The sequence below is a fragment of the Eumetopias jubatus genome, unplaced genomic scaffold (genome assembly GCF_037043125.1).
Source record: "Eumetopias jubatus isolate StellerSeaLion01/CBP00866 unplaced genomic scaffold, mEumJub1_p1.0 scaffold_7, whole genome shotgun sequence".
NCBI classification, from domain to species: domain Eukaryota; kingdom Metazoa; phylum Chordata; class Mammalia; order Carnivora; family Otariidae; genus Eumetopias; species Eumetopias jubatus.
Genome location: NW_028274813.1, coordinates 2,750,969 through 2,777,099, shown reverse-complemented (window position 1 = coordinate 2,777,099; position 26,131 = coordinate 2,750,969). Strand labels below are relative to the sequence as shown.

Sequence of the window (26,131 nt, the reverse complement as noted above, 5' to 3'; positions counted from 1 at the left end):
ATTCATATGGAAATTCAAGAAACTCAAAATAGCCAAAACAATCTTGAAAAAGAACAAAGCTGGAGGACTCACACTTCCTGAATTCAAAACTTACCACAAAGCAACAGTAATCAAGACAGTGTTGGTACCAACCAGCATTAAGGACCGGGGTAAACATCAACAGAACGCAACTGAGAGCCCAGAATTAAACCCATACATTTAACAACTGATTTTGACAAGGATGCATGACTACTCAATGGGGAAAGAACAGTCTCTTCAACAAATGGTGCTGGGATAACAGAATATCCACATGCAAAAGAAGGATAAAAAAATTATGGTTCTCCATCTCATACCATATACAAAAATTGACTCAAAATGGATCAAAGACCTACATGTAAGATCTGAAACTATAAAACCCTTAGAAGAAAACACAGGTATAAATCTCTGTGACCTTGGATTTGGCAATGGATTCTTTTTTTTTTTTAAGATTTTATTTGTTTATTTGAGAGAGAGAGAGAGAGAGAGCGAGAGCGTGCACACATGAGAGGGGGCAGGGTCAGAGAGAAGCAGATGCCCGGCTGAGCAGGGAGTCCAATGCGGGGCTCAATCCCAGGACCCTGAGGTCATGACCTGAAATTAACTGACTGAGCCACCCTGGTGCCCCTTGGCAATGGAGTCTTAGATATGACACCTAAATCAACAAAATTTAATTAAATTTCATCAAAATTTAAAAACTTTTGTGCTTTGAAGGAAACCATCAAGAATATGAAATGACAACCCACCGTATAGAGGAAAATATTTGCAAATTATACATTTGGTAAAGGTTTAATATCCAAAGTATATAAATAACTCTTACAACTCAACAACAGAAAGACAACACAATTTAAAAATGGGCAAAAGAACAGACATTTCTCCAAAGAAGATATACAAATGGCCAATAAACACAAGAAAGGATGTTCAACCCTGTTAGCCTTTAGAGAAAAGTAAATCAAAACTAAAATGAGACGCCATTCACTAGGATGGCTAAAATAAAAGAGACAAGAGCAAGTGTCGGTAAGGATATGGAGAAATTGGAAGTCTTATATGCTGCTGGTGGAAATGTATACTGGTACAGCTGCTATGGAAAACAATCTGGCAGTTCCCCAAAATGCTAAGCATAGAGTTACTGAATGACCCAGCAATTCTCTCCTGGGTATATACCCAAGAGAAATGAAAACATCTGTCCACACCAAAACTGGTACATTAATGTTCACAGCAGCATTCTTCATAATATCCAAAGGTAGAAACAACCCAAATGTTCATCAACTGATGAACGGATAAACAAAATGTGGACTATCTACGTAATGGAATGTTATCTGGAATTGAAAGGGATGAAATACAGAGATATCCCTGAAAACATTATGCTAAGTGAAAAGGATCCAGTCACAAAAGACCACAGGAAATGTCCAGAACAGGCAAATATATAATGAGATGAGACCGTGGCTGCTTAGGGCTGACAGCAAAAGGGTACAGGGCTTCTTTCAGAGGTGATGAAAGTGTTTGCGATTCAACAGTGGAGATGGTTGCACAATTCTATGACTATATTAAAGCTACTGGACTGTATAATTTGAACAGGGAAATTGTGGGCAAATTATATCTCAATAACGCTGTTACCAAAAAAGAAAGAAAAAGTAAACCACCTGTAACTGTAAATGCCAGAGAAATCTTTCTTTCCCATTAAAATAAACTTAATCAGCTGTACAATTTAAGTTTCTCTCATCTTGCTGATAGACGTCAGTTTCTGTCCCAGTAACCCTCTTCACATATTATTTCACAAGGATTATCAAAACTTCATAAAGGCAAACCTTGCTTTTTAAAAAAATAATTAAATATTTATAGAAGGAAATATACCCAGGCTTCACTTTGGTTACACAAAACCATAATGCTGAACATTTCTTGTCCTGATACAGTCTAATATAAATGCCATCCTTGACACCTTAATTAATTGGTGAAATTGGGAATAGAGCACTCCCAGTAACTTCCCAATTTGCTGCGAGACAATATATCCCACATATTCCAAAGCTTTATTGACATTTTCCCAGATTAATTTTTTTTAAAGATTTTACTTATTTATTTGACAGAGAGAGACAGCGAGAGCAGGAACACAAGCAGGGGGAGTCGGGGAGGGAGAGGCAGGCTTCCCGCTGAGCAGGGAGCCCGATGTGGGACTTGATCCCAGGACCCTGGGATCATGACCTGAGCCGAAGGCAGACGCTTAACGACTGAGCCACCCAGGTGCCCCTCCCAGATTAATTTTAAAGGTACATCAGAAGACTGATTTGTTAATACATTTAAAAGACTTTTTCAACAATCTGATTTCAAATATTTGCAATTAAAAAAGCAGCAAGTCCATTTGTGACAGAACTGCAAAATTATTTTTAAAAAGATTACTGTATACCCATTAATTATGAAATCAACATCTTTCTCAGTAGTGAAGAATGAAAATGCTATTGCCAGGGGCGCCTGGCTTTCTCAGTGTGAGAGCATGTGACTCTTAATCTCGGGGTCACGAGTTCAAGCCCAACGTTGGGTGTGGAGTCTATTTTTTAAAAAAAAAATTAAACTAAAAAATAAATTAAAAATACTATTTCCAGTTAAAAATAACATATAAATTTAAAAAAAATAAATGCAGCTCCCTGATGTTAATTTTTTTAAACAAGATGAGAGAAGTTCAGTGATTTCAGTTCAATTCTTTCACATGAAGAGGGTAAAGTACAACAGAGCAACAGCCTTAAAATGTAATCTGGGTGTCATGGTAAGGGAGGTCTGTTTACCTTTGGATTTCATCTGTTATTTGTTTTTAGAAAATTATGAGTGGCAAGAACAGTTCTTCTTCTGCTCTTGATTTTAAACTGGTGATACCTGGGGCGCCTGGGTGGCTGAGCTGGTTAAGGTCTGCCTTCGCCTTAGATCGTGATCTCGGGGTCCTGGGATGGAGCCCTGGGTCAGGGTCCCTGCTCAGTGGGGAGTCTGCTTCTCCCTTTGCTCCTCCCCCTACCTCGTGCGCTCGCTGGGGTGCAGGCGCACATGCACTTTGTCTCAAATAAATAAATATCTAAATAAATAAATAGCTGGTGATACCTTCCTCCGTAGCAAGAGCTTAAACAGAATCAGTTCCATGTCAGCTCAAGAAAGATCAAAGCTTATGCGCATAGTCTCTGGGTCACAAACACCGCCTCCTCAACTGCAAACATCTCCACACTGCGGGTCTCCAGAGGTCCCTCCCTGCTTCACCCCTGTGCCCACCCTAGAGCAGCCGCTCCCCAGCCATCGGAAGAAGCACTTTCCAGACACCCCTTTTCCTTTTCAGTGCACCCACCCTATAACTCCCCCTTCTTCACATCCCTTTCCTAACCCCCCCTTCCACTAGCATGCAGTTCCCAGAGAAAAACTTGTCCTTCCTTTTTATTCCCATGTCTTCCTTCTACTCTTATGGGGGAAGCTTTCTAATAAACGAGTAAGCATAGGAATAGAAATGCCAATACATCCATGTCAAAGAAAATAGAAATTATCCCCTCTGACTTCACACACCTTTCAGCACATCCGCCTTAGCCTTATGCCACCTGAAAATGCTACTAAAATGATAGCTTATGATTACCACAGCCTCAAGGATAACATGAGCCCCAGGAGAACAGGGATTCTGTTCATCATTGCAGTGCCTGGTACTTTTAAAGTCCTTAAAAAATACTTGAACGAGTGACAGAAGATGACAGCAGCCTAGGAATGTCAGCACAATTTTGCACAGTGGGAAAAGCCAATGGACAAGCGATGACTAATTTAGCAAAGCTAGAAAACTGAGTTACTGTATGTGAGGTAGGGGTAAGGCTACTCGGGAATGATCAGCAGCACTGGGATCTCTGAGGGTCTAAATGGTAACAGAGAGAAAACAGGACTGGCTTCAAATCTACAGAAGCAGCGACACCCCAGAGCTCCTTCTGTTCCCTCCCATCAACTCTCCACCTTACCCCACCTTCCCAAAAAGCCAGCATATCCCACATTGCTCCCCACTGCCCAGGCAGGACAGCAGAAACCCCTCTCTGGGGAAACTGACAGGCCCAAAGAAAGAATTACTTTAGCAACTTCTGGTAGTGTCCCTCAAACTGTCCCTGTCCTATTTCCTAATGGTGAGACTCAACACTTAAAAGTTTGTCCATGCACATGGGGGGTTTCCAATCAGCCCACTCACAATTATGAAAAGACAGCCAAGAATCAGCAGGTATTTGGAGAGATGCTTCTGACATCAAAGACAAAGACCAAGGCAGGAATGATGAGAACAAGGACTCAGAAGAGAGGGACAACACAGGATACAAAAGAAAATGTCTACGTAACAGAAATGTGCACACGTAAATCAATTAAAAAAAAATTTTTTTAAAAGTACACTGCCGGGGTGCCTGGGTGGCTGAGCTGGTTGAATGTCTGCCTTGGGCTCAGGCTCTATCAGGCTCCCTGTTCAGCAGGGAATCTGCTCCTCCCTCAGCCCCTGCCCCAGCTTGTGTGCAGGCACTCGCTCGCTCTCTCTCAAATAAATGAAATCTTAAAAAAAGTGCACTGCCTTCATGAAACGAAGGTAGAATGTTATAAAAAGGAATGCTGAGAACAAAAACACTTAATAATGAAAGATATGATGGCAGAAATAAAAATTCAGTGTAAGGACTAGAAGATACAGTTAAGGACCTCTCCCAGAAAAATCAGAAGAAACAGATAATGAACAGGAAAAAGTAGGAAAAGGGAATTAGTAGAACACTCCAGAAGGTCCAACAACTGAATAATAGGAGATCCAGAAATCAGGGATGAGATCATCCAAGAGACAACAGGGAAAAGTTTCCAGAGCTGAAGGACCCAGTGTCCCCACCAGAAAGACCCACCAAGAATGCTCGGAGTAGCAGAAGACCCTGAGAATGGGCACCTGGGTGGCTCAGTTGGTTAAGCGACTGCCTTCAGCTCAGGTCATGATCCTGGAGTCCCAGGATTGAGTCCCACATTGGGCTCCCTGCTCAGTGGGGAGTCTGCTTCTCCCTCTGACCCTCCCCCCTTTCATGCTCTCTCTCTCTCTCAAATAAATAAATAAATCTTTAAAAAAAAAAAAAAGACCCTGAGAGTTCCCAGGTAAGACAAACCACACAAAGTCTTGGGGATCACTTATGGGGTTAGGCTGCTCATTACCAACAACGGAAGGTGGACAGTAATGGAGTAACACTTTCAAACTTCTGAGGAAAAATTACTTCTAACCTAGAATTCAAGTACCCAGGCAGTGTGTCACTCAAGTGTGAGGGAAGAAAAGGCATTTTCAGACAGGGTAGGTCTCAAAAATTTATCTGTGATGAACCCTTTCTCAGGAAGCCACTAGAAGACACACTGTACCAAAAGGAAAAAGACATAAATCCAGAAAGGGGAATTCAACAGAGAGACACCAAAAAAATTCCCACAAGGAATGAAGAGAAATGCTAGGAATACTGCTAAGCACTGGGCCTGGAGCACAAACAGCCTCAGTGAGAACAGGAAAAGGAAAGGCTTCACAGGGTGGAAGGTGACAGATCGGGTGGGGCGCGTGGCAAGGCATGTTGCGGTGCTGAGATGTTCTAGCTACACACCTGGGACCACACTTAGCACTGTGCCACTGGCATCTAAGCTAGAGCAAAGACACATAAGTCATTCCAATAAACACAGAAATAATTCCCTGTCTCAGCAAACACAGGGAACTAACTGCATCCTATGTGGCTTAGTTAAGATATTTACCTACTGAGAACAACATAAACATTACCAATTTAAACAAAAATTATTACATAACCATATTTGGAAAAAGGGAGAGAGAGGACATGTGGGCAGAGAAGGTATATAAAAGTTCCATAACTTTCTCTTCCACACTAAGAAGTCAACAGATAATGCCTAAAACAGAAAAATCAGTACAAACACACTTTAAAGAAACATGGAATTTGAGGCTAGAACTGCTAAATAACTATAACATCCCAGATTCTTCCACAGTAATACAACACCTTCGCCCAGGTGCCTGGAATGCAGAGGGGACGGCCACCATCAGAGGCTGGACCGACAGCAGGAAAGGGCCCAGGTCCCTGAAGACTTCCTGGAATGAGCTGTTTACTAGCCCTGCCCTGCCCACATCCCAATTCCACATGAGACAGAATTCACCTTGATTTTGGGTAAGTTGCTATTAATTGGTTGTGTTACTGGCTGCTGAATGCAATCCTGAGACAGATGATTATCAAATAGAAAGAGAGGGGTTAGAAGTGGCTGCTTATGAAAGTTAAAAACCAGAGTTACTAGGTAAATGCATTACTTTAATAAAGGTAAAATTATATTTGAAGAAAATCACGGGGTATGGTCAGAAGTGCTGTTAATGTCAACTTCTAAAACTAAAATTAAATGGGTCTTTTTAGGTCAGTTTTACCTGATTTATTAAAGACAACAGAATATGAAGTATTTGAAAGAGGGAGTGATGAAAGGAACAGCAGTGTCTAAGGCTAACTAGCAGAGGTATTTAAATCCTAAAGTGAGAAAGGCATTCATTTAGGTCTGCGGGCTTGAGAGCCTCAGCCAGGCCAGTGACGATGGGAATGAAAGAAAAGGCTACCATAAAACAGATTTCAAAGCAGGTGCCTGCAAGGCAGCCCAAGGTTGATCATGGTCCAGTGGACAAGAGAACCCCCACTAGAAGGCTGCTGGCTCCGAAATGATCAGGGAAAATGTCCTGAGCCTGGCTTACCTAAGGGACAGCAGGGATGGGGGTGGAGGGCAGACTACAGGGTCACTCCAATTCTTAATAGTGTTCACACCCATGACTCTTGTGATTGTGGAGGCCAGAGAAATCATCGCCGTCCCCGTAACATTTGGAGTCACCTTCAAGCAAGTTCCACAGGTCTCCAAAGCAGCTCCAATACAAGGACAGAATTGGACCGAAACATGATCCAACTCAAATTTCTCTCGGAATTTCTAATTCTTTCCTAACGATAATAAAATCCAAAGTTCTCCTATTATATAATTGACTCTTTTTGCAAAATTTTAATCTAAAAACAATCTTGTCACCAGTTACCTACCAGTCAGTGAAACTGACCAAAAACCTAATGTGCAACACAGATCATTCAGATCTTGCTGTAAAGTACGACCTTTACTTCATAGTTAGTATCCATTTGTCTTTAAAAAATAGTTGTCTCTGGTAGATTTTTAAGTCCTTATTTCAGTTCAGATTGTCAAAACACTTCTGGTTTATTAAATATAAACACCTGGGTGGCTCAGTCGTTAAGCGTCTGCCTTCGGCTCAGGTCATGGTCCCAGGGTCCTGGGATCAAGCCCCACATCAGGCTCCCTGCTCGGCGGGAAGCCTGCTTCTCCCTCTCCCACTCCCCCTGCTTGTGTTCCCTCTCTCGCTGTCTCTGTCAAATAAATAAATAAAATCTTTAAAATAAATAAATAAATCTAAGGAAAGTGTTCCTCTCACCCGTTTTCCTTTTGGAGAGCGCGTTTGTGTGAGCTTTTCACACAAATTTAAGATAACCCTAACACACTGTCATTCTGGACCGTTCTTAAAGCTACGAACCAAACTTAAACTTGGGACAGGGAACTAAACGGTGTTATCTTATGGGGACCAGTTAGGGTGATGTGATTATAGGGTTTTCATGGGTTTTTTATTTATTTATTTTTAAAGATTTATTTGTCTGAGAGAGAGAATGAAATAGAGCATGAGAGGGGGAGGGTCAGAGGGAGAAGCAGACTCCCGGCTCAGCAGGGAGCCCGATGCGGGACTCGATCCCGGGACTCCAGGATCATGACCTGAGCCGCAGGCAGTCACGTGACCAACTGAGCCACCCAGGCACCCTTCATGGGTTTTTTAAAAAACTCCTCCAAAACTTCCTTTAATTTTATCTCCTTTTTTGATCCTCTTACCTTATTAGTCTCAAAAAATACTTGTCTCTTTACCAAGAAAAGTACTCAATAGTTTCACCGTACTTAATAGAGTTTGGCATTAACAGTCCTGTTTGCTCATGTATTTATCCAGCATTACAGATGTCAGCACAGACAGATTTCTAAGGGCACCAGGCTCTGCAACCAGAGGCAGGGCAAAGGCAAGAGGGGCCACCTCTCCACCCCATGGTAGGCGCACAGGAGTGCGCTTGGCGAGCGATCCGCTGCACGTCATAAACCTTCTCACATGGCTCACACAGTGGTATCCTATCTGAAAACAATTCACTCCAATGCCAACCTTAGTTAAAGTCTAGATTTAACACGCTAAGTGTGTCACACACGAAGTGACACGGCTATTCACTTCGAAACCCAAATGTCAATGGATGAGGTTTTAGGAGAGAAAGGGTAAGGCTGGCTTTTTATGGTTTAATGGTTTCAGCTGTCCCATCACCTGCCACGTAGTCAATATCACCACGCATTTTTTTTTTAAAGATTTTATTTATTTGTTTGACAGAGAGAGAGAAAGTAAGAGAGGGAACACAAGCAGGGGGAGTGGGAGAGGGAGAAGCAGGCTTCCCGCTGAGCAGGGAGCCCGATGCCGGGGCTCGATCCCAGGACCCCAGGATCATGGCCTGAGCTGAAGGCAGACGCTTAACGGACTGAGCCACCCAGGCGCCCCCACCACGCATTTCAAATAGCTACTTACGAGTCTAAATTATGTTAACTTAATTTTTATTATGCAATCCCAATATTTCCTCCAAATTTAGATCTTATTCAAAAGACCTGTTTAAGTCATTCCCATGTTACACAAACATTCCATCTGGAGGAACCATTATGTATCAAACCAGAATGTATCTTGAGATTTTAAGCACCACCAGTTAAGCCCGAACGTTTTAAATTTGGTAGAGTCATCCCACTCCTTGGGCTGAGGATCCCCGTGCTAACCGCTATGGGAATGCACATGGATGAAGGTACTGCTGCACTCCTAACAAGAAAAAAACACAAATGAGGAGAGGAAAGAGGGCTAGAAAGAATTAATTTTCTTCCTTATATAGGAAGTACAGTGGCAGGGTAAAGGAAGGTGCCCTGGACTGCAAATTGGGAAACACACAGAGGTCCGTGTCCCTGAGACATGCCTACACCAGCTGCAAGCTCCAGGCTTCCCACCTGGTCTGCAGGCCATGAGGGGCCAGAGCACAGAGCCCCTGTGGTCTACCCACGGCCAATAGGCTGGGACTTCAAACATCAGCTCCATCCAACTGTAACACTAGTCATTACATCTAAGCCATGAAAAAAATATTTAACACATGTAAAAGTATTTTTATGTAACAAAGGTAAGAGACAGCAAATTCATCTCATTTACTTGTATTTGTTGCTATTATAGAAATTTCAAAGTGCTTCATATGTTCTACTTCAAATGGGATTCAATTTGCATTAAAATACAGCTTAAAGAAATACAGATGCAAAGCAGGGTATTTCCAACTTTTAATTAAAGTCCAGGATTTCACAGAGGAAACTAATCAAATTATAAACATAATCAAGGGAAAATTAAAGACCTACAATGAAGGTCTTTACGATGGGCTACACTGAGTCTTGTCCCACGCAACCACTGTGGCAAAAAGGAAGGAAGAGCCAGAAAGTCTTCTTTTAAAACTTAAAGATGGGGTGCCTGGGTGACCCAGTCAGTGAAGCATCTGACTCAAGGTTGTGAGATGGAACCCCACATCGGGCTCTGCACTGGGCATGAAGCCTGCTTGAGGTTCTCTCTCCCTCTCCCTATGCACCCACAAACTCTCTCTAAAAAACTAAAATTAACTTAAAACTTCAGAGTTTTAAGTTAATGTAATGTAATGTAATGTAAATCATACAAATACTGTATGATTTCACTCATATGTGGAATTTAAGAAACAAAGTAAATGAACACAGGGGAAGGGAAGGATAAATAAGGTGAAAACAGAGAGGGAGGCAGACCCTGAGACTCCTAACTCAAGGAAACAGACCGAGGGCCGCTGGGGGGGGGGGGGTGTAACCGGGCAATGGGCATGAAGGAGGGCACGTGATGTGACGAGCCCTGGGTGTTATATGCAACTGATGAATCACTGGATTCTACCCATGAAACTAATTTTAAAAAAATCCATTATCACCTGCTGTTATAAAACATAAATACATTTTTTAAAGTAAAAAAAGTTAAAAACTTTATTACCTATACTTTCCAAATTTCCTCAAAGATTCCTCAGTAACTCTCCAAATCTGAACTGAATAGCTGTATTTCTTAAGTTTCAAGACTTCTACCTAATTGCATTAGACACCTACCAAGATCTGGAAGGGGGGGGAGGTTGGCCCTCTGCATGACAGGACTCCGCACACTGCAGAGTGTGAACCCAAAGACTCAGCAACCCCAGGGTGATAGCTTATGTCTGTTTCCAGAGCAGAAGTAATTCCACTTGGAAGTCAGGGCACCTGATAACGCTCCACAATTCCACTCGACAGACCATTCCTCACCTTCTACTTTTAATACGCAGGCATCCTAAGTAAGACTAAATAACGACTTCATTAGTAACGCACCCTGCAGAGCTGCAAGTGTACATGTCAACATGCATGAGATTAAATACTACTTCCTATTTCATTAGTATTTAGAAGTAGTATTAATATTTCATTAAAATGCCACCTTAAACCTCAGTCCATTTCTCTTCCCTGGAATTTAACGTTTACACTTCGGTGCAAATTGAGTTGTTAGGACAGTGTAACTCATTTGTAATCATAAGTTCCAATACGCCAGAATACAATTTCAAAAATAAAACGGGGCACCTGGGCGGCTCAGTCGTTAAGCGTCTGCCTTCAGCTCGGGTCATGATCCCGGGGTCCTGGGATCGAGCCCCACATCGGGCTCCCTGCTCAGCCAGAAGCCTGCTTCCCCTCTCCCACTCCCCCTGCTTGTGTTCCTTCTCTTGCTGTCTCTCTGTCAAATAAATAAATAAAATCTAAAAAAAATAATAATAATTCTAAGTGATAGCACACAGCTTCTGTTTCGATCTGGAAAGATCTAATCTCTTAAAATAAGACCTCCACACATGCTGAGAGGAGCTTGCTTCAGTAAAGCCCACCAGGTCACAGAGTGGTCGGTACAGTCGGCCAGGGATGGAACTAGGCGAGAACCACCCACATACAGGGTGTCTGGCTCTCAGACTTCACCCCACAGAGGCACAACTCAGTTCCCAGGCCAGAGGCCAGATGGACCACACCTCACCACTACAATCCTCCCTCCGCTTCTCCTTTCAGTCACACTCCTACCCACACACTGTGCACCAAGTTGAACCTGATTGTGGAACTGTCTGGATTTCAACATCAAATGCCCAGAAAGGAAAGGCAAATACAACATTCAGAAGGCTCAGATGTAACAAGCACCAAAGACCTCACTTTCAAAGCAACTGTGAAAGTGAGTTAATTATTTGGTTGAAAATCACATCACCGATAAAGGACCCTAGAAAGTGAACGCTCTCATTTTACAGATATTGTATGTAACCAAGCATGGTGGTCCTCACCGAAATAAAGCATAATGGGCTGTCCTGGGGCTCTGGGCCTCCTTTCTCCTGCGGCTCTCACAAAACATCATTTTGCTAAAGAGCAAAAAACAAACCCTCTAAAGAGTATCTCAACTTAAGTTTTAATTAGTAAACAAAACCCCAAATTCCAGTTCCCATTTTGGCAGAGTAGGAGGCCTCACTCAGACTACATTCGTTTCTTCGTGTAAATATCATCTTTATCAGCCCCAGATTAGAAATTACTGGTTCAAACTGCACAGTCCTAGCCCAATGACGCAAGTGACCCAAGGATAGGATTTTCTTCGGTTTGGCCTGAACATAAGCCCTGCATGTTCCTACTAGGTCGTTCCAGATGAGTCTGAGGGTCTTGACAGGATGCCCACGTTTGTTAGAAACGAATCGAAACGGTTTCACTTTACACCTGTAGCTGTCTCCGGGACTCTAATCATCCAATGGCTTAATCAAACTCTTGTCCTAATAAAGCAAAATAGGTTAGTTGATGAATGATTAGAGCGCTATAGATCCCTGAATAAACTAGAGTAGGCATGCAAAGATCACACGAGGAAAGTTTTTAAACGCCTCCCCTATACTGACAGTTCAGCTGCCCCCAACACGTTACGAGGACCTAGCGCAATTACAACGAAGAGAACCAATCTGCTCTTGCAAAATAAGGCTTTTAACCTGAAAACTCCCTTGGAGGTGCTCCAGTAAAGGGTGTTCAAGCCCTGGACATCCAGGGGATGCAGCAGGCTGTCGCCTAGGAGGCAGCGATAGAACCGGGCTCCCCGGAAATGCACACGCAGACAGGGGGCCCACCGGGCGGTGGAGAACGGAGATGTAAAAATCGCACGCGGCTGCCCCCACAAGCCAGCAGGGCATGCGGGGGGGCCTCGACGCTGACTCTGGACCCCAGGGCGAGGGGCAGGAGCGGGGGTGGGGGCGGATTTCCCGGGGAGTGCTGCAGGAAATGATATCCAGACTCGGAGGGTGGATCTAGGAAGCGGCCCGGGCGATGGCCGGCGGCGGGGAGTGGGGGTGGGAACGGAGGATGTGGCTCCCAGGAGCAGGATGAGGGGGCGGGACGGCCGAACGCGGACGCGCCAGGGCCGAGGAGGAGGGCAGGGAGGGACCGAGAGCCGCGAAGGGACCAGGGCGCAAGGAGCGGCCCGAGAGGAAGGGGGCGGCGGGTCTGGGGACAGGAGGCGCGGAAGGCTGCGGGCCGGCAGGAGCAGCGCCGGGGGCGGAGGGGCAGGCCGGCGCCCCGCGCGCACTTACCCCACTCGAGGAACTCGGCCACATACTTGTCGCGGCGCAGGGCCGAGTGGCTGCACTCGGTGTACAGGCAGACGAGCACGTCGAGCAGCGTCTCCACGCTCAGGGCGCTCTCGTTGCGCCAGGGCCCGTCCAGGAGCAGCTGCTCCAGCTTCTTGAGCCGCACCTTGGCCGACATGGTGCCGCGCGGCCCGCTCCCAACGCGCCGGACTCTCGCCGCCCGCTCGGCCAGTCCGTCAGGGCGAGCCCTCGGGGGCCCGGCGGCCGCGAGCCCCGGCAGCTGCGGCGCCTCGTCGCCGCCCCGTCCGCGTCGTCGCGCTCCGGCCTAGGCCGACATCTTGGGCTCGGTCCCGGCGGCGCAGCGTCTGGGGCGCCGGGCCCCGCGGGTCCATGGGCCGGTCTCCTCCCCTCGGCGCCGCCGCCCGCCCCGCCCGGCGCGGCCCGCCCTCGCCTCGCCTCGCTCCGCCGCCCGCCGCGTGCCCTTCAGCCCCGCCCGCGGCCGCGCCCTCCCCGCCTTCGCCGCCAGCCGTCGACCCGGAGCGGCGCTGAGCCGAGCGTAGCGCAAGCCCGGCCGGCGCCCGAGCCCCGACCCCAGCCCCGACCCGGCGGCCCAGCCCCGCGGCCCGCAGCCAACCAGGGCGCGGCCAGCGCGGGCGCAGCCAACCACCGCGGGGCCGGCCGCCGGCGCGCTGACCTCAGCGCGCCGCCCCGCCCCTGCGCTCCCGGCTCCCGGCTCCCGGCGGGATGGGACCTCGCCGCTTGCCGTAGGGAGTCCGGGATGCTGGGAAGGCCAGGAGACGGGGGCGGGGCGAGCGCGCGGTCAGTGCGCCGCCGAGATTGCGCGTCCGCGCGTGCGCAAAGGGCGCCCGGGCGGCGTGCGTGAGCGCTTCGCGGACACGCTCTGGTGTGCCGAGTCGGTGCTCGCGCACAGGCACACCCCGGGACTCGAGGGGAACTAGCCACTCCCCTTGCTTGCCGGGGGGCTTCGGCGGCGTGACCCGTTGGTTTAAAACCAGGGCGCTTCCAAGCCCAGAGCAGCCTTGGAAAGCGGGGCTCTGCCGGACTTGCACGGGAGCCCGAGGCCCGGACTGGGCACAGGCCGCTGCAGAGCGGCGACCCAGCGGGCCACCCAGGCCCTCGTGAATTCGGGGTGCCCCGCAGTGGGCACTTCAGATTCTGCTGTGCAGCTCACTCCAACCGCAAACAAATGTCTTAGGGTGGGATTTTGGTAGGCAGCGGCCGGCTGTCTCCAGGCTGGGTTTGTCTAGCGAGTCCCTGCCTTAGTGAGACTATTGGTCTGTTTGGGTGGCGGGGTCAGGAGGGTGATGGGGAACACCCCCACCCAAACAGACCCTTGGCGTCAGGAGAGCAGGGGCCGCCTGGAGCTCGTGGGATGTCACTGACGCCACGCGGGTGGCTGAGAGCTGGGCGGGAGGGTGCAGGGCCTGGGGAAGCCTAACCGGAGGAAGAGGTTGGGGTGGGGGCTTCAGTGGATCCGGGGCAAGGAGGCAGAGCGGATAGAGATTTGCAGACGGAAAACGAAAGGAGCCTGTGGCAAAACTAATGTGTGGAAACAAATCAGAATAGTAGCTACCTCTGTGGAGGAAGTATTGACTGGAAACGGGTAGGAGGGAGTCTTCCTGGCTGCTGGAAGTGGTGTATAATTTTATTTGGGTGGTGGTTATGCAGGAGTACATGTAGGTAACGTCCTTCAAACTACTCTGTATATGTTACACCTTAATTTTTAAAAGGTGGGCAAAAACAATCTTGGTGTTAGAGATCAGAGGAGAGGTAACTTTGGGGGGAATTATGAACTGGGGGCTAGGAACATTCTGTATCTTGACCAGACCCTCCTGTAGCATGGATCTGTACATACATATTTTTTAATCAAACTGTACTCTAAATATTTGTGCACTTTATATGTATGATACCTCAACTTTAAGAGGGAGGAGGTGGGGCTGAGCAGACCAGCTGGCTCAAAACCAGAGATTTCCCACTGGTTTTAGGATAAAGACCAAATTCTTTACCTTGGCTTTTAAGTAGGGTGTTGAGATGCCAGAATTTGTCTGGGACGGTCCCCATTCATTGCCCTTGTCGCAGTGGAAGTACAACAATGTCCATCCTCCCAGTGCCCCCACTTGGACGATATATTCTCTCGTCTCCAAACCCAGCAGGCTCAGCCAGGCCCTGCTCCACCCTCCAGCCCTGATCTTACTCTCTTCAGTCTCTGACTCCAGTCTCACCTCCTTGCTGCACCTCGACTGTTTCTGCTTCCTCCTGCCTTGGCCTTTGCACTTGCCAAGACCTCCCCGCTTGGATGCCCTTCCCTGACCACCTTCATTTTGTCCGCTCAACCCATAGCTCTTAGAGCATTGCCTTTCAGGCCAGCCTTGTGTGACTCGCTGGGCTGAGTCAGACCCCAGTTCACCCTATAGTCTCCCTCAGTACTTGGCACCGTGGGTACCAATGGGTCTTGCCCACTACTCTGAAAACTAGAAATCTTCCTGTGCCTCAGTCCCAGGTGTAAAAAGAGAGTAACTGTAAGACCCACCCTGTATTTCGGTGAGTTTCTGAAAGGACTAAATGAGTGAACACCCACTGAGAGCACTCTGAATGGTGCCTGGCTCCTAGTAAATGCTCACATCGGTAGCTGGTATGCATTAGAATTGCTGTTTCGGGAACTAGGGACTCTGTGACCAGCTGATGGATTGAGTGGTCTTGGGTCTTCCAGGCCAGGGAATCCCGGTGTCTTCAGGCACCCATGAAGTTCCTCCGTGTATGTCTTAATCACTTCAGGGCGCTATAACAAAATTCCGTAGACTAAGTGGCTTATAGACAAATTTATTTCTCATGGTTCTGGAGGCTAGAAGTTCAAGATCAGGGTGCCAGCACGGTCAGGTTCTGAGTGAGGGCCCCATTCCTGTTTATAGAGGGCTGTCTTGCTGTATTCTCACATGGTGGAAAGAGGTAGTTCTTTGCCCTTCTACGGGGCAGTAATCCCATTAATGAGGGCTCAACCCTCAAGACCTAATCACCTCCCTAAGGCCCCACCTCCTAATATATCCCATTGGGGGTTAGGATTTCAGCATATGAGTTTTGGGGACATGTTCTGTCTGTAGCAGTATCCTTACAATAAACTCCTGCTTGGGCTCCTGTGGGTTTCTGGTCTGTGCAGCACAGCAAGTCAGGCTAAGCAGAGCATTATGCCCAAAACCCAGCAACATGCACAGCTTATTTTAAGTTCAAGCTGAAGTGTCTCAGTTCAGAAATCAGAATGCCCAGGCCTGCAGAATGACACCTTGGAACTTGATTTAACTTAATATCTTCCCCTCGCACCCAGCTCGGGGGGCATGAGATAATAAGCACTGGGGACAGGGGCTGTGCTTGGTGCCTTCCTTGCTGCTTCCTGAGCCTCAGCTAGCCTCGCCCTGCTTCCGCCCACCTGGGGCTACTACCAGGGAGGAGGGAAGCTACAGTCTCACCTCTGGTCTGGCAGGGCATAAGCTGACCGCCCCCCCCCCCCTACACCCGGGGATAGTCACAGGCTCCCTGCTCCCTCTCCTGAGCAATGTGTCACTTTCCTGGGTGGGTGTTTACCTGGTGGCTGCAGGGGATCCTCTGCCCCTCTATGAGGACCACTAGACAGGACCTAAGATGACCCATCCCTGTGACTCCTATCTGTCCACAGGAAACACTCTTGCATCCCTTGCTCTGACAGATGCTGAAGAGCAAGCAGGTCCCAGCACTGCAGCACACTCTACCCCCAAAGCAGCTCATGAGCCCTCCTTTCGTAGCTGGGAGTCCATCCCCAGTCCACGATGCCCCCAAATGGAGGGCCACATCTTAAGTTCTCTGAGGAATCCCTGGGAAGCCACCCTCACCTAGGTTTCAGGTAAAAGAAGGCGTGCCCCATGCTCCACGCCCCAGCAGGACCACATCATCAGATACTCACACCTTTTATTCCAGGGTGTGGGACAGGTTTCCCTGCATTTCCATTGACAGGCTACATATGGTAATCTTACACCTCGTTTGAGAATTCTACATTTGTTGTCTCTTGACACCCCCAACCAAATTTCAGCTTACTGTTCTGATAAATTTATTACATGTACACTGGACAAAGGGTCACTGTTCCTTTGCTGGGCAGTTCTTGGGTTTCTCTGCCTGCCACCCCCTCTAAACCTGCACCTCGCACAGAGAAAGGACCCTGAAGATCTGCAGAGTGGGTACCCAGCAGCATATCAACTAGCACTAGTGGGGGACAACTTCCCAAGGCTACAGAAAGAACCATTCAAGAAAATTAGAGAAAACAGTGCCTGGTACTCACACAGATTGAGAATAGTATTGTTTTCCACCAGCCAGACTAGAAAAACTCACAGTTCACCAGCATTGGGTAGAATTCTTGAGAAGGTTGTGCCTTGGAAATGGGAATTAGTTCCAGATCTGCCTAAGATCATATAAATAAGACCCCAAAGTATCAAAGTGATTTGAAGAAATTTAACCACATCCCAGAACAAAGCTCAAGAAATTTTATAGGAACACAAAAATATCCAGCACCCAAAAAGATAAAATCACACTATCTGGCATCTAATCAAAGATGACCAAACATTCAGACAGACAAGAAAACACAACCCATAGTGAGAATAACCAATTAAATAAACCAACCCAGAACTTACACAATGTTAGAATTAGCAGAGAGGGACATTAAAACCGTTATTATAACCATATTCCATATGTTTAAAAAAAGTTAATAAAACCACAAAAGACATTTTTTAAAAACCCTAATAGAACTTTTAGGGATGAAAACTACAGTTTCTCGAAAACATACGGTATGGGATTAATGGCAAATTAGACATTATATAGGAAAAGGTTAGCGAATTTGAAGGCATAATAACAGAAGTTATTTAAAATAAAAGTGAGAAAAAAGAATTAGGAAAACAAACAGCATGAGTGAACTGTGGGACAATGTCCAGTGACCCAATATATGGATAACTGGGGTCCTGAAGGAGAAGACCAAGAAAGAGGAGGGACAGAAAAAATATTTAAAGAAACAATGGCTTAATATATGTTAATAAAAAATGGCTTAAAATTTTCCAAATTCGATGAAAACTATAAACTCACAAAGCCAAGAATTTCAATGAGCCCCAAGCACAAGAAACATGGGGGAAAGAACTAAGGCCACACCATAATTGGATTCCTCAAACTCAGTTATTAAAAAAAGAAACAGGGAAAAAAGACACATAACAAGCAGAAGAACAAAATAAAGATGACATCAAATTTCTCTTTTTTTAAAGATTTATTTATTTACTTGAGAGAGAGACAGATAGTGGAAGGAGGGAGAGGCGCGGGAGCGGGGGAGAGAAACGCAAACAGACTCCATGCTGAGAGCAAAGCCTGATGCGGGGCTTGATCTCCCGACCCTGAGATCACAACCCAAGCTGAAGCCAAGACTCAGATGCCCAACCAACTGTGCCACCCAGGCGCCCTGGATGACATCAAATTTCTTATTGGAAATTACATGAATGAGAAGACATTGGAACAGCATCTTTAAAAGTATTGAAAAAAAAAATCCTGCCAGCCTAGAATTCTATACCGAGCAAAAATAACTTTCCAAAAATGAAGGTGAAAATAAAAACGTTTTCAGACATAAGAAGGCCCACCATGAAGACAGAGGCACAGTGCCTGATTGGCCTTGTTGGATTTTATAGACACATTTATTGCTAGGGCGAGCTTCTCTGACTCATTGCTGGGTGCCCTCCAAGACTGCCAATTTTGAGTGGAACCCAGAGCACAAATGAGCTTTCCAGCAGGTCCAGGCTTTGGTGCAAGCTACCCTGCCACCTGAGCGCTATGACCCAGCCAGACCCTCTGTTGTGAGTGTGTCGGAGACTCTTGGCGGGGAAGTCCCAATAGGAAAATCCCTGTGTATACACACAGGGTTTTGGAGTAAGGCCATGCCTTCTTCTGCTGAAAGCTCTTCTGCAGTTCAAAGACAGCTCCTAGCTTGCTGCTGGACCTTAGCAGAGACTTAACACCTGGCCATGGACACCAAGAAACTATGCAACCCAAGCTGTCCGTTACAAAATAGATAGTATCTTACCCACGAAATCATAAAACTGTATGTGCATGCAGCAATCGATTATAAGATGAGACTGAGCCCAAGCAGACCCGGGAGGAACGAGTAAACTTCAGGAGTAAGTAGGTGGCTTAGCCTCCATGGTATCTGTTCCTACTCTTTTACCAACTCTTCTGAACCCATGGCTACACCCTCATGGGAAGGGCTGTGACCCATCAAAAAAGGATTGAGAAGGTGGGGCCTGATTTAAAGATTGGTCGGCCTGGAGCTAGCCAGAGGAGGGTGGCTGCCGCTTTGCAGACACGCTCAGGAGAAACCCTGAAAGGCATTGGTGAAGGAAAATTCCCCAGGAGGCAAAACTTCTAGGTTGATCCACAGGCAGTGGCTAGTGGGTTGGCTCACCAATCAGAAACTTGGAAAAAATAAACTTTTTTCTAGGAGCTATGGGGGAAATGCAAGTGGATGGATCGCTCAGGATGGGCACAGAATGCTCATCAAAGGGCATCTACTGTGGAGGAGGCTCTTGTGGGTCAAGTGGACCCATTGTGAGGATATCGGCCTCTTTCCTCCCCTCTCAACAGGGGCTTTCTCAACAGGCCCGTGTACTAGTGACCGAGGAGGCAGGCATGGGGGCTATGCAGGGGCTCATCCACATGGACTTCCCTCACTGAAGCTGACTTGGCTTCCATTACAGCTGAGTGCCCACCTTGTCAACATTAGGGCCCCACAGCGAGCTCCTATTATGGTGCCATTCCCCCGGGGGACGGGCAGTTGCCTAGATGCCAGGTTGGTGATGCTGGACCCCTTCCATCATGAAAAGGGCAGTGGTTGGTCCTTGCATACTTCAGGTCAGTACTCGCCTTTCCTGCCACGTCACTTCTGCCAGCACCACCATTTGTAGACTTGGAGAATGTTTTATTTATCCATCACCAAGGCAACTCCAGCATCGCCTTAGACTGAAGGCCTCATTTTCTGGTGAAGGAAGCACAGCAGGCAGACAGCCCATGTCCATGAAATTCCCTGGACTTACCATGTGCCCCGACACCCCAAAGGAGGTGCTTCAGAGAATAGTAGAATGGTCTGCAGAAGACTAGTTATGGTGCTGGAGGAGAGCCAACACCCCGGTCCCGGCGGTCCAGACTGTGGTGTGTGCCTCGACCCGCAAGGCAAGATATAGCGCCATCCCTCCACCGCCCAAATGCGCGGGTGCGGGAGCCATGCAGTGGAGGTGGGACTGTTCCCTCTCGCTATAACACCGCATAACACACTGGAAGAATTTCTGCTTTCCTTCCTGTGACCTTGGGCTGGTGTCCAAGAGAGGAATGCCTTCATCAGGAAACAGTCATGCTTCCAGTGCACTAAAGCTGAGGCTGCCCCTGCCCCCCACCAGCTATTTCTGGTTCCTCATGCCACAGAACCAGCAGGCAGAGAAGCGAGCACTGTGGGCCTGGGACACTGAACCCAAGCATCAGAGACTTTGCATTGGTTCTATGCACGGGGCTGGGGCAGGGGATGACGTCTGGAGCCCAGAGGTTTCACTGTGGTGATTAACGATTCTTCCTGGGATAGGGAAGGGAGCTCATTCATGACAGGCCCATAAAGGACTCAGGTCCTGAAGGAACAAAAGTCTGGGTCACCCCACCAAGACGAACAAACAGTGCTGCTGAGGAGCCTGCAGAGGGCAGGATGGGGGTTGGTGGCTGAGGAGCGTGCCTCGTAGCAGGTGCTCCTGCAAACAGACCTCATGGGGACTGTCTTCTGCTTGCCCGTCTTCCTCCCCCACCCCCCCCACCCCTTCTATGATGAGGCCTGGCATCTTAGGCTCAGGATGGCACACTCCGGGGTGGCATCGCCCAGGATGATCAGTCGAGGACACATTTCCCGCATAGGACCCGGGCGGATGCTAAAGGACACAAGGGTGGTCAGCGTGCCTCTGCCTCTCAGGTGCCCTCTGCCCCTCTCTACCTGCTTTGCGCCCCAATGGGCTGCACCTATAGGATGGGGAGCTCGGGGCAGAGTCAGACGGCTATCTACCCCCCTCCTCCCCCTTCCCTGTGACTGCAGCCACAGCCTGCCTGGGGCCCCTCTCCTTGAAGCAGCTGCCCCCAAGTTCCAGCCACCCCTCCTTCCTGCTGCCCCTGGAGAACCCAGGGTACTAAAAGCTCTCAGCCACTGCCAGCCCTGGGAGGTTGCCCACACTTCCCGAGAGCCCCACACCCTGCCCACACCTTGGTAAATAGGCCACCTTTTGTGCTGTCCTTGATTTCCTGCTTTCACGGGCCCCTGCTGGGACTCTGACAGAGGCAGTCATATGTACCAGTAATATTCATTATCAGTTACCTGCAATTAAATAATGAAAACCTGAACTTCCAACCCTAGACACATAGATCCATAATGGTCCATGTAGTCATTAAAAAAATTATGGGGATCGGGGCGCCTGGGTGGCTCAGTCGGTTAAGCGGCTGCCTTTGGCTCAGGTCATGGTCCCAGGGTCCTGGGATCGAGCCCCGCATTGGGCTCCCTGCTCGGCGGGAAGCCTGCTTCTCCCCCTACCTCTGCTTGCCACTCCACCTGCTTGGGCTCTCCCTCTCTCTTATCTCTCCCTCTCTCTATCTCTATCAAATAAATAAATAAAATCTTAAAAAAAAAAATTACGGGGATCCATTCATTCAACCAACCCAAAGCTGCTGAAGGCCTGCCACGTGCCAGCACCAGCCCTGGGTACCGAGGGTACAGCCGTGTCCCAGATGGATGCTGGAACGTCCACTCTAGTCCGGGGACAGACCACAGACCAGGGCACAGAGAGAGAGAGAATTTTGGAGAGTGGCCAGGGCCTCGAGGAAAGCAGACTCGGCAACGTGATGGAGAAGGAGGGGGTACCTGCATTACAGAGATGGGGGACCCAGGGAGGCCTCTGCCCCGTGGTGCCACTGCAGCTAAGACATGAGCAGGAAAGAAGAAGCCATGTGAGGCTCTCCAGGCACAGAATGGGAACCGAAGGTGGCCAGCCCGAGACAGCAGGGAGGGGGCAGGCCAGACATGCATGGGTGGGCCCTGGCCAATGCAACTTTCTGCAATGGCCCCACTTTCCCTGCCAGTTGCCGCCTGGGTCCTGCGGTCATGGTGACCCCGGTGGCGGTTCCTGAGGTTTCCTGCCACCCAAGTCTCTGGGCCGTGGCTCTTCCTGAAGGGTGTTTGTCCTCCTGCTCAACCTCCCAGCTGACAACATGGAGGACTTTGAAGATCAGGGGCATGAGCCAGTACCCTGCCAGGATCAGACACAAAGAAAGTACCCACGGAGACGTGTGTGCATGAAGGAAGGAGGCTGGGAGCCCAGGGAGGGTGGCAGGGATGGAGGGAGGGAAGGCTAGACAGTCCTCTCTCGAGCGTGCTGCTTCTTGTCTCCTTGGCATCTTGACATAGACTGGACTGTGAGTTTGCAAGCCTTGCTCTCCTAATACCCCCATGCATATCCTTGCCTGAGACGCCCCATTGCCTCCAGGAATGTTCCCGGCATCCCAAAGCACTGAACCCAGCAGTGCCCAGCAGCTGCCCATGCAGGATGCTCTGCAGGCTGAGTGAGAGGACCAGACCAGAAGCAGCAGGCTGATTCTGTGACCCCCAGCTCCTCATCTGAAAGGGACATGGAGTCCCTGCATTGCAGAGGCTGCAAGACTTCAGAGGTCATGGCCATAGCCTGCAGTCCCACTGGGCACCTTCTATGCAAAAGTCCCGTGGTGGTACTTACAGATAGTGGCTGCTGACGGCAACGATGCTGGAAGGCGAGACAAGGTGGTGATGGAGACAGCATGCACTACCGCCTCCCTGCCCTGCTGGCCTCCCTACCTGGCAGTCTCCCCCGCCCTCTGCCATGGCCAGAGGCATCTTCCTAAAGGCTGGCTCTGACCACATCTCTCCTGCTCAGAAGCCTTCCATGGCTCCCCACTGTCTCAGGGATACATGGGGCCCTCTGGAGCCTCCAATCTAGGATTTCTGTTCCAGAGCCTACAGCAATGCAGAAAGAACCACTCACTGCCTGGAAGGAGCACGTATGCAGGCCGGACCAGGGAGTCAGGGAGGAGGCATCCAGAGTGCACGCGTGTTGGGGGCAGCTTGGGGGAGGACATCAAGGCTCCGCAACAAAACCTGAAAACACTCTAAGTGCTCTGTGCACGGCTTTGCAGACCAACCCGCTGAGAACTCGGTGAGGCAGGGACAGGAACGGCCCCCTGCTTCAGAAGAGGAAACCGAGGCTCGGGGAAGTGAAGCAGCTGCTGGGAAATAGCGGGCCTGCTTCTGAGCTGGCCCTGGCCCACCACGCTGCCTTCCCCAAAGTAGCAAGGCCCTCCTTCTAGACCTTCTAAACCAGGCTGGTGTCCCCTCCTGGGAAAAAAGAATAACCCAGAGACTTCTATCTGTCGAGCACTTTCCACGCAGCCTCTTGCTTATCTGCACTCGGTCTTGTTCTCCTCCTCGCTAATGTTTGAGGAAACTGAGGCTCTGAGTGGCCAAGAGACCCACCCAGGGGCACCCGGCCGAGTCAGAACTTCCTCTAAGTCTGTGTGGCCAGCAGAGGCCTGAGTGTTGCCCCTGAGCACCGAGATGTCCCCAGGCTGCAAGGCTGACATGTCCTGCCTGGAATGTGGACCGTGGAGGCCTAGGAGGGTCAGACTGAGGCTATTCCTGTCCTTCTGCCACCCCTTCCACCTTGTGGTTCTCAAAGTGCGGTCCCCAGACCCAACTAGCTGCATCGCCCCCTGGGAACTTGTTAGAAACGCACGTCAGACTCACTGACCCAGAACCAGTGGAATAGGGGCCTCCCCGTAATCCGGCCGCATGCTCAAGACTGAGAACCAGCCCAGGGGCTCTGGACTGATTCCGTTTCCTTCCAGGGCCTCTGTTCTGGGCCATGGTGGGCACGAACCGCCCCACCCCCCGGAACAGAGAGAGGGAACCCAGGGTGCGGTCACCTTCAGGGTGACACCTACTTTGGACACCCCCGTGGCCAGTCCCCTGCCTCACCTGAGTCCAGCGGAAGAACGAAACCCATTAGCAAGTTACCCCTTACCTGCTGAATGGGTCTAATGCTCCCCACCTCGTGCGGATTAAGTGGGGGTAATGCGCGGGGTGGGCGGACAGGGCACTTCACAACTCCTTTATCCTCAGTAGATCTCACCCGCCCCGCGCCCCTCGCCGAGCTCGGAGGACCAGCTCCCTAAATCGGCCGTGGAGACCCCCAGCGCGAGTCTCCCTGCGGACTGGGCGCGGGTCAGGGAGTCGGAGGCCGGGCCCCTCCCCGCAGGGCCCGCGGCCCGCACCGCCCCTCGCGTCGGTTCTTCCGGCCTTTCCCCTCCATGCGGAGCGCACGCCGCGGGGCGCAGGGTCGGGGGCCCTCTGCTCGCACTCACAAGGCGCGCCCGGGGCGGCAGCTGTCGCACTGCGCATTCGGTGAATGGACGCGGGAGGAAACAGGGGCCCGCGCCGCCGCAGGACCCGCCGTGGGGGGCGGGACCGACTGGGGCTGCGGGGGCCGGGTTCGGGGGCGACGGGAGTACGGGAGTGCCCGCGCCTGGGCGTGCGTTCTCCTCCGCTGCTCCCCGCTCAGGGGCCGGCAGGATCGAGGGGTGCCAGGTCCCATCACTCAGCCTGCTCGGCCTCCAGGCCTTGAACCCCGCAGGCGGGGCTGGGAGGAAGAGCCGTCCTCTCCCCCCCCCCACACACACACCCCCACCCCCGCGCCGTTTGGCTCCGGTCCGGCCTGTCCCCGGGCCCGCGGTCACGGCTTTGCCCCCCAGCGCGCAGAGGGTTCACGTGGGGGCTTTTAGAGCCCAGCCTCCGCCGGCCCGAAGAATCGATTAACGGGAGGCTGCCGGGGAGTGGGCAGTTTCTGAGCGGTCCCAGGGCCTACAACCCCGCCACCACCCCCACCCCCCACCCGGGGTCTGCAGGGACTCGGCGCCCCCGGGGCGTGGAGAGAGGGACGACTCCAGGGCTCGCCTGCGGCCCCTGGTCTTGGAAGGCAGGAGGGGCCGGGAAAACAGAGTCCCACGCTCAACTCTGCGTGGTGAGCCCTGAGGCAAGCCCCCTCCCTCTCGGCGTCTGCGTCTGAGCCCGTACCTGTTCCCAGGGCTACGGTGAGAGCTGGCGGACCGACCGGATTGGCCGCGTCCCAACTGGGGTGTGGCCAGTGGTAAGTGGAGGTACCGCGAGAGGTGTGCCTCCCCACCTCCCCGCGCCCCAGTACCCCAGTAAGCCAGAGCGGCAGCCCAGCGAGGCGGTGAGCAGTCTCGTGTGCCCCCTCCAAATCCCAGCCTTGCCTCGCACTCAGCTCTGTGGCCCTGGGCAGGTTTCTCAGCCTCTCTGTGCCTTTGTCTCCTCCATAGAATGGGATAATAAAATACCCTCCTTGTAGGGTGTCCATGATTAAATGAGCCAGGCAAAGCCCCCTGGCAGGGCTGCTAGAATTCCGGTGTATCCACCCCAGAACCGTGCTACGCTCTACGAACGTCTGTGTGCATTAAAGGGGCACCTATTTTAAACTTTACGTGTCTTACACAAAGGTGGCTCAGGGCAGGCACTGCTCGTTTACCAAGGCTTCCTGGAGAAGGGTCTGTCACCACCTCTGTGAACAGGAGCTGTGGCTTAGTGGGGTGGGGATGGGTGGCCATATGTGGTGAGACCTGGGATCTCTGAGGATGGCCAGCCGGGTCCTGCCCTTTGCTTCTGGCAGTGGGTAGACCTCTGAAGGTTCTAGACATTAAAACTCTGACACCCCACCCCCACCCCACCACCAGGTATCCTGCCCACCCTCACCTTCTGGGGGTGGGTTGGAGTGAGGCAGCTGGAAGGACTGGCGACAGCACTGTCCCCAGTGGTGGGCGGGCCCAGAGTGGGGTGGGGCCAGCGCCCTGCTAGCAGGACGCGGGTGGGATGACGTCTGCCCCGGTGACCTCGGCGGGCAGCGTGACCTTGGACAGCTCTCTTCCATCCCTGTTGCCTGGGTCAGCTTTGCAGTGGGACCAGCCTCAGGTCCCGGCAGCAGCCCCACTGTCGCCTGCCCTGGTCGTAGTCCCCACACTTGGGCTGCCTCTCTCGCTTCCATCCCCACCTGTCCAATGTCACCTGTCCTTCAGGCCCGAAATCAAGCACCGTCACCTCTTCTCAGGCCACCGGCTACAGACCTCGGATGGGCCCGCGGAGTCAAGCTCCCTGCGCGGGGGACCAGCGGGCTCCCCGGCCTGTGAAATGGGGAGCAAGCCCCTTCCTCCGCCAGTGCGCAGGGGGTTGTATTGTGCGGGGCGCCCGCCAG

At 50.4% G+C, this 26,131-nt stretch overlaps 1 protein-coding gene across 3 annotated transcripts in view; it reads right to left on the bottom strand.

The window, feature by feature from the left end:
* Positions 1–12,959, bottom strand: part of CDC42BPB (CDC42 binding protein kinase beta) — a 99,792-nt gene extending 86,833 nt beyond the window's left edge. For all 3 annotated transcript variants that reach the window (XM_028100503.2, XM_088024433.1, XM_028100518.2), the window contains exon 1: positions 12,753–12,959. In XM_028100503.2, the coding sequence (XP_027956304.1) occupies positions 12,753–12,927 (175 nt within the window). In that variant the 5' untranslated portion in view covers positions 12,928–12,959. The remainder of the gene's footprint in view (positions 1–12,752) is intronic.
* Positions 12,960–26,131: the final 13,172 nt, after the last annotated feature.